This window comes from Enhydra lutris, unplaced genomic scaffold, assembly GCF_002288905.1.
Source record: "Enhydra lutris kenyoni isolate GAN:26980312 unplaced genomic scaffold, ASM228890v2 scaffoldscaffold10, whole genome shotgun sequence".
Taxonomy (NCBI): domain Eukaryota; kingdom Metazoa; phylum Chordata; class Mammalia; order Carnivora; family Mustelidae; genus Enhydra; species Enhydra lutris.
The window spans coordinates 591,171-603,177 of NW_019154094.1; the positions used below are offsets into that span (position 1 = coordinate 591,171).

General features: G+C 50.6%; 1 protein-coding gene across 4 annotated transcripts in view; it reads right to left on the reverse strand.

Annotated features, from left to right (window-relative positions):
• The window catches only part of LOC111144354 (bromodomain containing 4), a 92,281-nt gene that overhangs the window by 21,731 nt on the left and 58,543 nt on the right, over nt 1-12,007 (reverse strand). For all 4 annotated transcript variants that reach the window (XM_022498618.1, XM_022498614.1, XM_022498616.1 and 1 more), the window contains exons 3-7: nt 9,724-9,861; nt 8,284-8,419; nt 6,584-6,873; nt 5,521-5,883; nt 4,068-4,196 (exon numbers count right to left, since the gene is read on the reverse strand). In XM_022498618.1, coding sequence (XP_022354326.1) covers nt 4,068-4,196; nt 5,521-5,883; nt 6,584-6,873; nt 8,284-8,419; nt 9,724-9,861 — 1,056 coding nt within the window. The remainder of the gene's footprint in view (nt 1-4,067; nt 4,197-5,520; nt 5,884-6,583; nt 6,874-8,283; nt 8,420-9,723; nt 9,862-12,007) is intronic.

Sequence of the window (12,007 nt, forward strand, 5' to 3'; positions counted from 1 at the left end):
GAAGACTACTGCAGAAGAACCTTCCCAAGTGGCTGAGATAGGCTGGCACTTGCCGGGGCCTGTTGTATGGTAAACACAAACGATGTGCTCCCTGCCCTCAAGGAGTGAACGTGAAAATTGTAAAGTGCTCTAAGTGTTAAGGTGGAAACAGAAAGAGGGTGGCGGAAAGCCTGTGAGAAACCTGAAAGCTCAGGATGAGTGGGAGACACGATGCCAACAGCTACAGAGATCTAGCAAGGATGGCTCGAAGGAGAGAAAGGTGTGACTCATGAATCCGGGTGCTCATCCCGGTGGCCAGCTGGAGAATGGGTGGAAAGGGTGTGCAGCCAGGCAAGAGGATGCCAAAACCAAATGAAACGCACCTCGGCCGAAGGTCTTGTGAGGGAGGACAGTGCTGGTGAGGGGTAGTGAATAGCAACAACCAGCATTTTCTAGGGGAACAGGGGCTCAACCTCCCACACTAGGACTGGTAAGGTCTCCGGGTGGAGCCAGCTCTCCCACCTATGCCATCGCCTCCACCCACACTAAGACTCTAAGCATCAATCAGCAAAGCACGCTGGTTTCAGAGCATGCCTCTCCTCTTGCTAGAATGTTCACTGGGTCACCTACTCTGGGCTGCATCAGATTCATGGGGAAGCACACCCCACGCCCCCTCTAGATAAGCCAGCTGCTGGAGTGCCCAAAGGTCAAGGGGGGCCAAGTCTGGATGTGGCTGTGGGGTGTGGCCATACCTGGGCATACCAAGGCCCAGAGGATGGGGCTGGGGGTGGTGGTGGGGAGAACACAGGCAGTGGCAGGCCACTAGGTGCCAGATGCTAGAGATGCAGCCATGAGTGGACATCCAGACACATACATTTATGCACACCTCAAAAGTTTCCTGCCTCTGATATCTAATGCAGGATTCCCAATGCAGTTTTCATTTTTCCTTGCTATAAAAATAACTGTATACCACCTTGAATTTTCACTTTTTCTTGAAATATAAGTCTGGTGATCTACATGAGTACCAAAATATCCTAAGTGACTCCTCACTTCATGACACAGCAGTGGAGAGTACCACCAGCAGCTCTGGGCCTACCAGGTAGGCTGGCAGGCCTTAGCCCAAGCCACCCTTGGGCCGAAGCAACCCTGAGTCCAGACACTCCTGGCTGTCTCTGTGACCGTGGCTGCCAGGTGGTGGGATGTGAATTTTTTCTAAAGGCCTGGACTTTAGAGACCAGAAGAAGAAAACACAGTGGATCATTTCCCATATAACTTTTCTGGTAAATCTCAGTCCCTGGACACAATCTACTTAAGAGGAGGCAGGTCTAACACCTCTTAAAGAGGCAAACAAGGACAGGGACTTTGTTGCTCCTCCTCCCTCCTGGACAATCTAGCCATCTAAAGCATGCTGATCCAGGAAAGCTTAGAAAAGAAGAGGAAAAAGCCTGAAATGCCACAAGCACAGCAACTCCCTTCCAGACAAGAAGCCCTTCAGAGCAACTCTGCACTTGAAGCAGATACCTCTACCTGCCTTGTGGCAATGGAGAAGTGACATTACTTCCAATAACACTGCAACCCACCCTGAGGTGGGCAAAGCAGGCTAGGGGCAGAGGCAGCCCCGTGCCGAATGGCTCCCAGGCACTGCCCCTGCCTGAAATGCACCCTCTTCCAGGGCAAGGACCTCATCTAGTCCAGCCTGGTGTCTGCAACAAAAATGTCCAGGAACGACTGCCTTTGGCTCAGGTCATGATCCCGGAGTCCTGGGATCGAGTCCCGCATCGGGCTCCCAGCTCCATGGGGAGTCTGCTTCTCCCTCTGACCTTCTCGCTCATGCTCTCTCTGTCTCTCTCTCAAATAAATAAAATCTTTAAAAAAAAAAAAAATGTCCAGGAAAAGGGTACTGTATGGAAAACAGCTCAGCGCTCTTGCTATGGGTAAACCACATGTTTGGGCCATGTTCATGCCACTCCCGGGCATGAAATGAAGAAAAACCAAAACACTTCAAACAGGCATGGAAATTGGAGAGAGCGCACTAGAATATACTAGAGGATTCTCTTTTCTGTTCTTTTTAAAGTAAAGTAGCTCAGAATAGCAATCTTGGTGCTTAGAGAGAACTTGTTTTGGTTTAGCTGTTTGCAAAAGGGCAAATAAAGGGTATGGGTATAAATCTGGGCAAAACCTATTCCCTTTCCCCAGTCCTCACAAGAGGAAGTTGAAGACAGATCTGAGGGCACCACTGCCACCTGGTGGCCACATGTGAGAATTGACATAAAATTATAAAGTCTGAGCTCCTTTAAGGATGGGAAATGCAGAAGTAAACAAAGGGCAGCTTTGTGAAGAAATCAGAGAGCACCAAATTAAAAGCCACCCCCCCAATCTGGGGGGGGGAACACCTCAGCGGAAATAAGACCAAAAAACAAACAGCAGAAACTGTAAGAACATTTGAGGCTGAGTGTGCCATTAAAATAACAGCCAGGTTCATACTAGTAATAAGTTTTTTAATCTACCATAAGAACTTCAGGACACACCCTTCGAACCATAGGTGGCCCAAGACCCAGACCACGGGCCAAGTGAAGGAACAGGAAAGACCACGCCTTGGATACAGTGTGTGGAGGTAGGAGACACTATGATGGTGAGTCTGGGACAACATGTGGAGCTAACAGCATTAGGAGGCAGGTAAGCAACAGGGCTCAGGCAGCCTCTGAGCAGAACAGAGCCACAGATTGCCAAAGGCAAGTCCTCACTTTTGCCCTGAAAGCACTCCACAGATGGCCAGGAAACCCAGGTGTGAGGAACCACCGCTCACCCAGCCTTCATGTAGGAGTAGGACAGGAGATGTGCAAACTGGCACTGGGCTCCAACCAAACTGCTTGCCCCCTTGTGATGGCAGGTAACCCAGCCCAGGGCCTGCCCTGACTGAGAGCAGGAGCAACCTAGGGTCTTGGGGAGAAAAGGCCAGAATTGTTTACATGTGTAATTTTAAAGAATTTTTTTCAAAGTTATATAAAAGTACTAAATATAGATTTTATTCTCATATGCTGTTTAAAAGACTTTATTTATTTATCTATTTATTTATTTATTTGACACAAAGAGAGAGCACAAGTAGGCAGAAAGGCAGGCAGAGAAACAGGGAAGCAGGCTCCCTGCTGAGCAGAGAGCCCAATGTGGGGCTCAATCCCAGGACCCAGAGATCACGACCTGAGCCAAAGGCAGAAGCTTAACCCACTGAGTCACCCAGGCACCCCTATTCTCCATATTTTTAAGAGATTTTTTTTTCCCTTTGGTAATCTCCACACCCAGTGTAGGGTTTAAACTCACGACCCTAAGATCAACAGTGGCAGACTCCACTGAGTGAGCCAGCCGGGTGACCCAATTCTCCCTAATTCTTAACCCTTGATCTCTCTACCCAAAGATAAGCACTGTTGAAATCTGGGTACATTTTTCCTTTTTTAAATGGAGCAAAATGAAGTTAGTTCATACATTATGTGGTCATCTGCCCCCCTCCGTTCCACCTACACTTGCTTGACCGTGTGCACTGCCCGGCTCAACCTGAAGGTACCACAATCCCCAGTGACAACCACAAGGGAAATGTGGCCTCCCAGAATGCCAACAAGCAGCTACCCTACAGCAAGAAGGCGAAAGACTTCAAGGCTCCAGTGAAGAAGTGCCCACAGGCAAACAGTTACTTCAGCTCACAACTCTGTCAACGTGACTACTTTTTAAGAGTGTCATCCACCAATGTGAGACAGGTCTGTTTTGTGGAGACACACTGGGCCATTCATAGCACTTGCATTCTTCTTGGCCAAGGGCAGCGAAATGCAGTTACTGGGCAGGGGACTTTCAGTGGGACACCCCAGAACAAAACCCCAAGTACCCAAGACCCAAACTAACCACCCTGCTTTAATTATAATGAAATAATCTCAATGTAAAATGACACGTCAACCTGACTTGAGCCCAAAACAACATGGCATCATACCAAAGCAAAAGAAAGATATAAAACATACAAAGGCCCATGGAGATCTGGCCTACCCAGGACTCCAGCCTGCCTACCACAGGATGTTGTGCCCAGATCTTCCCCAGAACCTTACCTGGAGCTTGCGGGCCATGGCCACCACCTCATGGTCAGGAGGGTTGTACTTGTAGCAGTTGGAGAACATCAATCGGACATCAGCACCAAATTCCTGAGCATCACGGTACTCACGGGCCTCCAGTTTAGACTGAAAAGACAAGACAGGTCCCTTGTTGGTTATGTCTGCCCCTGCTCCAATGGGGATGTGACACCAGGAGAGCTGTCTGTAGGAGCAAGTTGGCTTCTCAGTGGAGCAGAGGAGAGGTCATCAACACCTTGGTTCTTCTCTATGTCAAGTGGACAAGGAGACACACAAGAGCAAATCTCGGGGCTGGGAAATGCCCTGCTACCACCCCCACCCACCCTGGTCACTGTGATGGGCTACGGGGAAAGAGGACACAGAACAAATGGAGGAAGAGCTTAAGCCAGACTATAAGGGGAGGACTAGGACCAGTTCTGACCTGACATACACTTGTCTTGATGACACAGAACAGGACACTGAAAAGAAACACAACCAGAGGCCCCTGGGTGGCGTAGATGGTTAAGTGTCCGACTCTTCGATTCACCTCGGGTCATGAAATCAAGCCCCAAGTCGGGCTCCACGCTCGGCTAGAAGGCTACTAAAGTTTCTCTCTCCCTCTCCTCGTTCTCCTTCTGCCCCTCCCCACATGCTCATGTGCTCTAAAATGAATAAATCTTTAAAAAAAAAAAAAAAGTGGGGGGGGGGCACAAGTACTATGCCCCACCCCCGCCTGTCCCATGTTTGGCAGGCTTATTCCAGTCCCAAATAAAAACGCAAAACAGTTTAAAATAAACAAACATGGGGCGCCTGGGTGGCTCAGTCGGTTGGGTGTCTGCCTTCGGCTCAGGTCATGATCTCAGGGTCCTGGACTCGAGCCCACGTCAGGCTTTCTACTTATCAAGAAGCTTGCTTTCTTCTCTCTCTCTGCCTGCTGCTCTGCCTACTTGTGATCTCTCTTGGTCAAATAAATAAATAAAATCTTTAAAGAAAATACAAATAAAAAATAAAATAAACAAACATAATCAAAACGGTCTCAAAATAATACTACAATGAAAATGCCAGCACTGTGTGCCTCTTACAGAGAGGTGACATCAAGGCCCCCTGCATAACAGAGCCTGGCAAAGTCACCAACCCTCAACCTGTCTTGGAGCATCTACTCTGCAAGGTGCCTATGGACAGTGGGACCCAAGGTCTCAGAGGGCTTGTCCCTAGACAAGGGGGCAACAGTGCTGTCTGAGAAGAAAATGCCCAAGCACATTGTCTTGGAGGTTGTCTCCACAATTCCCAGCAGGGGGCGCAGGGCTTCTTTGAGCTGAGGAGGAGAGACGCTACTAGGGCACAGTTCAGCAGAGCCCAAGGCCGGGCCCTCCTCTTGGACTAGCCTGGGAGGTTCTGCCCTTCTCTGTCCCAGGAAGCCCCACCCCCAGCTCTGGGAGGGGCATCTGCTTACCTTGATCGTGCTCATATCCATGGGGTGCTTGATGATGTCGCAGTAGTCGTGCAGACCCAGCGCCTCTACATCCACAGGCTTGTAGAACGGCCAGGCATAGGCTGCGTGCTTCTTGGCAAACATCTCCTTGAGGATGCCACTGCAGCACTTCAGCTGCTCCGAGACCTTGCTGCTCTTATCTGGCACTGGGTGCTGCTGTGAGTCGGGCACATCCTTTTTGGGGGGCTTCACAGGCCGGCTACTCTCCCGCCGGGGCCCCAGCTTGGTGGTCTTAGGCTCTGGCGGTAGTGATGGTGGTTCATGAATGGGGTCGATGGTGGTGGGGGTGGTGGTATCCGCTTTCCTCTTAACTCCCTTCTTTGTCTGCCAAGAGCACACGTGCAACAAGCGTCGTCACAGGTGGCAGCTGGCACAAGTGGCCCTCAGGTCACTTCTGAAGCCAGGTCCTTTCTAGGGTTCCAACATTCTTGGGGGATGGGGCTCAAAAGTAACTCCATGGGTGAAGGACCAAGGCAAGAACAGACCCTGTCCCACCATTCTGCTCTGCAGCTGGGACAGGACCCTGGCCAGGGGCACGAGGAAGCACACACCCAAGTGCAGAATCTGCTCACTGGAGCCCAAAGAAAGCTATAGAAGCAGCTTCCTACTTAACGCCAGGGAAGTCACTCAGAGCCAAGCCTCGTCACACTGCCCCCCACCCCCACAAGGAGGCATGTTTTAGAAACTATTTAGGCAACATCTGCAAATATGCACAGTCTACATGAGAAATACAGGAGAGGAGGTCAGCAAGCCCCTGGGAGGTGGTTCTCAACGCTGGAATCTGTGGGCCAGCAGGGCAGCAGCTTCGAGGCTGTGACTTAATAAACACTATACAATCCCCCCAGAAAATACTTGCAAGTGCCTGGAGAACCAGGCCAGGCTCTACATGAAGCACTGGCAGGGACAAGTGACTGTCTCCTGCCAGCTTCGTTGTTATGGAGAAGACAAGAGAAGGAGCGCTAGCGGAGGTGGTAGGAGCCCGCCAGCGACCGGGCTGGGCCACACACACGCACGGGATGCTCACCTTCACAGGCTGTGGGGTGGCCGCGATGATGGGCGGGTGGCTCTGCACAGGCTGGGGGTTTGGCGCGGGTGGGGGTGGTGGCTGAGGGGGTACCGGTGGGGGTGTCTGCAGTGGCTGGGGAGGCACCACTGTCATGACGGGGGTCTGGACGATGAGGTCTGGGGTGACCGCAGGGAAGGGGTGAGGTGTGGCCTGCACGGGCGGAGGGTTCTGCTGGGGGGTCTGGGTCTGTGGAGGAGTCGATGCCTGCGTTGTGTTTGGTACCGTAGAGACGCCAGGTTTTGCTGTCCCTATCAATCATAAAAGGGACAGGTGGTTAGATGCCGAGCCCGACACACGCTGGCTGACCTTATGGGAACACTGTCACATGGGGAGAACACACATCCGCACGGGCATGGCACACACTGTCGCAGTGATTATCAGCCTTAGAGACAGAACAACTCGAACACCCCAGACCTCAGCCAAACTGGTCCACCTGCCCTTGGGTTCTCTGAGAGCAGTGGCACACTGCATTCCACAGTTCCTGAGGCATCCTGGCTTCAAGCCCCAAATCGGGCACAAAGACGCCTTCATAAGCACAGAGGCCTGGGCCAAAGGAGCAGGAAACACATGCTGAGAGTTAGCACCAGGACGGTAGATGGAGAGCGGAAAAACGTTCCTTGGCGCTTTTGGACAGAGCTGTCTTCATTCCCAGAAGCGCTGCCTTCTGAGTAAGCAATTCTGGCAAGGGGCCAGCATTGGGAGCCCTGGCCAAGGTTTCTGGAAACTGGCAAGCTTCCACCTCCCTGAGCCGCAGGAGGAGGCTGGACGGCTGCTGCCCTTTGTGACCGGCTCAGACTGCCTCCTTGCAGCTGTGCGCGAGAGCCCAAACACACAGTGCCCCGCATTTGTCCCATGTGCAAACCAAACTCCTGGTCCCAGGCCACAAGGGCAGGACTCCTGGATGTTAAGGATACAGGACACCTCTTAGCCGGATCCACAGCTAAGGGGTGACCCTCAGGACCACCTCTCCTTGGCTACCCCTCAGCACTGCCTGGGATCCAGCCAAGCACCTTTGCTCCCATGAAGCCAGCACTTCTGAGCAGGGTGGGAAGCCAGGTGAAAGCCCTCTGTGGAGAGAAGCAAATAACTCACAGCATGGGCCACCTCAGCACGGAGCGGAGGACGGCCAAGACGCAAAAGGCCGCTGTTGGAGCTTCTCCTAGACAGAAACATCTCACTGTCTCCCCGCCAGCCAGCCTTTATCCTGCGTCAGGCTAAGGGACGGGGCAAAGAGTGGAGGGCTTCACTTCGACTTCAGCAGCATCGTAAGGCAGGCCTGGCTCTGATATAAGCATCTTAAAATAATTCAAATAACCAACCTTGAGGTTCCAAGAAGGGATTATGAATTAAAACTGCCCTTGGCCAAATTTTCTCTTCTCTAAAATGGAGTGAAGAATTCAAAAAACTTAAAAATGCTTTGCAAAATTTACACTTTCTTTTTAACCAAAGTCTATCAAAAGGTAGGGCCCAATTATTTCTACTTTGTGGGAGGTCACCCAGTCAAGTGACCCTCTGGGGCGTGTCCAACACTAAGAGTACCCTCCCCTCCCACCCCCTCCAAACCTGGAGAAGGACCAAAGACTGGGGAACAGGAAAGCCAATGTCCTTGCTGTTTCAGTGTGAGGCCAACAGTGCTGGGTGCACTGGAGGTACCCTACCTGCATCTTTCCTCCCACGTCCTCTTCCTTTTGCCTGGACTATCATGATCTCAGTTTCTTCAGTGGGCAGTTCATTGATTTTCTGCAAGAAGAGCTTCTCCAGAGCTTCTGCCATTAAGACTATGTCATCTCCAGGCTGGAAAAGGAGACACAGGGGTGAACATCGGAAAGCCCTCATCACCTCTCCAGACGGAGCAAGAGCTCCCCACCCTGTGCCACCCACTCCCTGCTCCAAAGCATCAAGTGTCACAGTCGGGCTCCTTCCCGATCTGAACCCTCAAGGGCCACAACAGTTACACCACCAGATATCACGAAGGCTCATGTGCCTGAACCAGCACCCATCCACCTGCACCTCCCTCTCTTCTTTTAAGCTCTGGCCTGAGAAGCCATCTTAATGCCTTAAGTATCTAACAAGCCCTGCCAATCACTGACAGAAGCCCTCCTCTGACACAATTCAACTTCACTATAAATACTTGCATTACACAGGATTTCTTGCCACAGATACATTAGCAGGGCTCTGATAATGCTCCCCAGTGTACCCTCAAGGCAGCTCTTCGGGGCTCGGGGCCATGCCTATCTTGAACTGCATTATGGGTCCCCACTTTGTTGCCTCATCTACGACATGCTATTCCCACTCAGCTCTAACCCAAGAACCTTTTCTGTGCACATGTCACTTAAACTTAGTGGTGGGAGCTAAGACTTTAAAAAAACACAGTAAACTTCAAGAAACTCACCTACCCATCTCTTCTGGGCAATTTTACCCACTACACCAGCAGAGGCCAAAAGCTGAGTTCTGTATAGGGTCTCCCTCCAGAGCCGTTCTATATGAAAGGGTTGGTTTTAATCACATCTGTGGTCTGAACTGTAAACAAATGATCTGGCTTCATGGCACAGCCGAGCCAAAAGGTTTGGCTAACGGGGTTAAGAAGTGACTTTCAGGTCTACATGTGAGATCAGGGGACATTCAATTCTATGGCCACCAGTTGTCAGTGGTCATGTCCATAGTTTCAGAAGCAGTGGGCCCCAGCACACCCTCTCTCACGTTGAAATTTGAGCACACCTTTGCACAACTACATTTTAGTAGGCTCCTTCCTGACCATTTACATCACCCAAATGGACTTTTTAATGAGTCGTCACTGTCCTCCTCACACCTTCTCTAGACATGCTCAAGAACCAAAATCCCAAGGGCACTGGAAGCACATGCTTCAAGCTAACAAGGACGGCTTGGAAGTCAAACAAGGCCAGCACCCTCCTCCCCGAAAAAGAAACACCCTGTCACAGGCAAAACCACGGGTCCCATTATTTCTGCTCCAAATGATCTCCCATTAGACTAATCCCACCTGCTCCCAAGCACCCCTGCCCAGACTCCAGATATGCCAGCCTTCTTCTCCACCCCTCCCCTCCCCTCAGGGCAGCTGGACATCTTCCACCACATCTCACCTTGTTGTAGATGTAACAATTTGTAAACATAGTGTTGAAGTCCTGGATACATTCCTGAGCATTCCAGTAATAGTTGTTTTCCAAGCGCTTCTTTATTGTTCCCATATCCATAGGTGTTTTAATGATTTTATAGTAATCCTGAAGAGCAAAGAGAGCAAAAGGCCAGTGTCACCTCCCCGGCCATGCAGCACTCATAGTGGGCCTGTGGATCTCACTCAAGGAGCACAGATGAGAGCCACAGCACAGACCGAAGCTCTTCCATGGTCTCAGCAAGCAATCTCAAGGGGAACCCCAAGATAAAGTGAATCAGGGAAGAATTCTTAAATGTTGGGTGGCAATCTGGAGGGGAAATGTGCAAGTGTATCAACTGCCTGGTCTGGGAACAGGTTGTATTTACAGAGATCTACGGTTTTTTTTTTTTTCTATTTTTTGTTGCTGTTGGTGGTGGTGGTGGTAAAATCCTTTAATTTTTAATAAATAATGGGGAAAACATACAGCCTTCTTAAAAGCACTTCCTACCTAATGAAACAATCCATGGCAAGTTCTACTTTTCCTCTACCATTTGAAATGTTATTGGTCCATAAAACACGAAATCCTATGGAACCAGTGGTAAAGCCCACCTGGAACAACGGGACTCCCTGCTTCTTGGCACACTGATGAACCCCGGAGCAGAAGCCTCTGCCTTCACTCAACTTCATCGCACTTCCATTTCTTTTACTAGCACAGTCTTTCTAAGGATCCCTTAGTGGTACCTGGATACATCTGAACAACTAACCAGGTTAATGAGGAATCTGGACAATCTGTACAATCCTCAGTTAAAAAAAATCCACAGACCCCACCCCTCAAAGCTTCAGATCTTACTCTACAAGGGCCCAACAGAAGGAGCTGGATAGCAGGTACAGATGCCCTAAAGCCCTTCAAATCAGACTCTACTACTGTCAGCTTTTCTCTAAATCTAAACCTATAGTAAATGTTTATTTTTAAAAACTGCCACAGGGGTATCTTGGGGCAGAATAGGCAACACACCAGGTTTCCAGATAGAAGGATCAAACAGAGCCAAGGCAGGGGGACCTGTGTCATCTGGCCCACTCCACAGTCCGCTATCTCAGAGTCTCCCGTAATTGGGTATGACTGGGGTATCAGAACAAGTCCAAGTGGGAACCAATGGCAGAAAAGACAGGTCTATCCTTTAGCAAGTACCAAGCTCCTGCCTGGAAATGGTGGACAGTACTGAAAAGGTGAACACAGTGTGTGAGGTTTTAGGTTGCTCTGACACCCATGAGAAAGGAACAAAAACAACTAGTTTACATATAAACTAGTGGCAGAGATCACGTCCCTGACCTGACAAGGGCTGCACAAGCATGCCTGGGTATCCTGGCCAGGAGGCCAGGACAACAGACCGCACCAGACTTTCTATGCTATACTATGGCTCTGACCACCTTTCCCAAGAGACCTGCCAAAGCCAAATATATGTGCCCCAGTGGAAACATACCTTATTCTATGGCCCACAGTGGCGTCAAGTGCTTGAATTGCCCATAGTCTGTCAAGTGGCTCAAGGCCAGACAGGACAGTGCTTGAGGGCAGAGTGCACTTGACAAGGGGGCAGTGGGTTTAGGGGCATAACAATCCAACTATACACAGTTACTGAATAAGAGAGGCAGGCATTCTAGCGAGAAGTCCAGCAAGGATCAGAGGCCAAAACTCAGGTCAAGATTCCTGGAAGGTGTCAGAAAAGAGAAAAAGAAGGAACCCTTCTTTTGGTGGCTGTATTAACATTTCCTCAAGGAGGGGGGAGGTCCCCGCAAAACCAGGCTTTAAGCATGACGTGGCTCTCAGCTGACCAGCCCTGCCCTGCTTCTCTGGGCCAGCTCCTTGCTCTCCCACCTTCCTGAAGACACCAGACCAGTGGCACCTTCCAAAGGCCTCTTCTTCCTAGTCAGAGCTGCTGAGGGTGACGGTGACGTCCAACAGTCACAGAGACAGGGATTCACCCTGTGACCTCTGGGGAGCCTGGCCTCCACGTTGGAATGACCTCCAACTCCCCAACCACTGGGCCTTACAGACCACCCACACCCATGTCTGTACCGCTGGCTGGGACACTGCCTCCTCGGGATCTCAGGTCCCCCAGTACCACCCCCTTCTCCTCAGTCTTCACCCTCTAAGCCCTCTGTGTCTTCCTGTAACAAACCAACCCCTCCTCCACTCTCGCCTTGCCGCGCTTTCCCTTCAAAGCCAAATTTCTTGAAATGATGGCTTCGCATCCTCACCTTCTCATTCACACCGT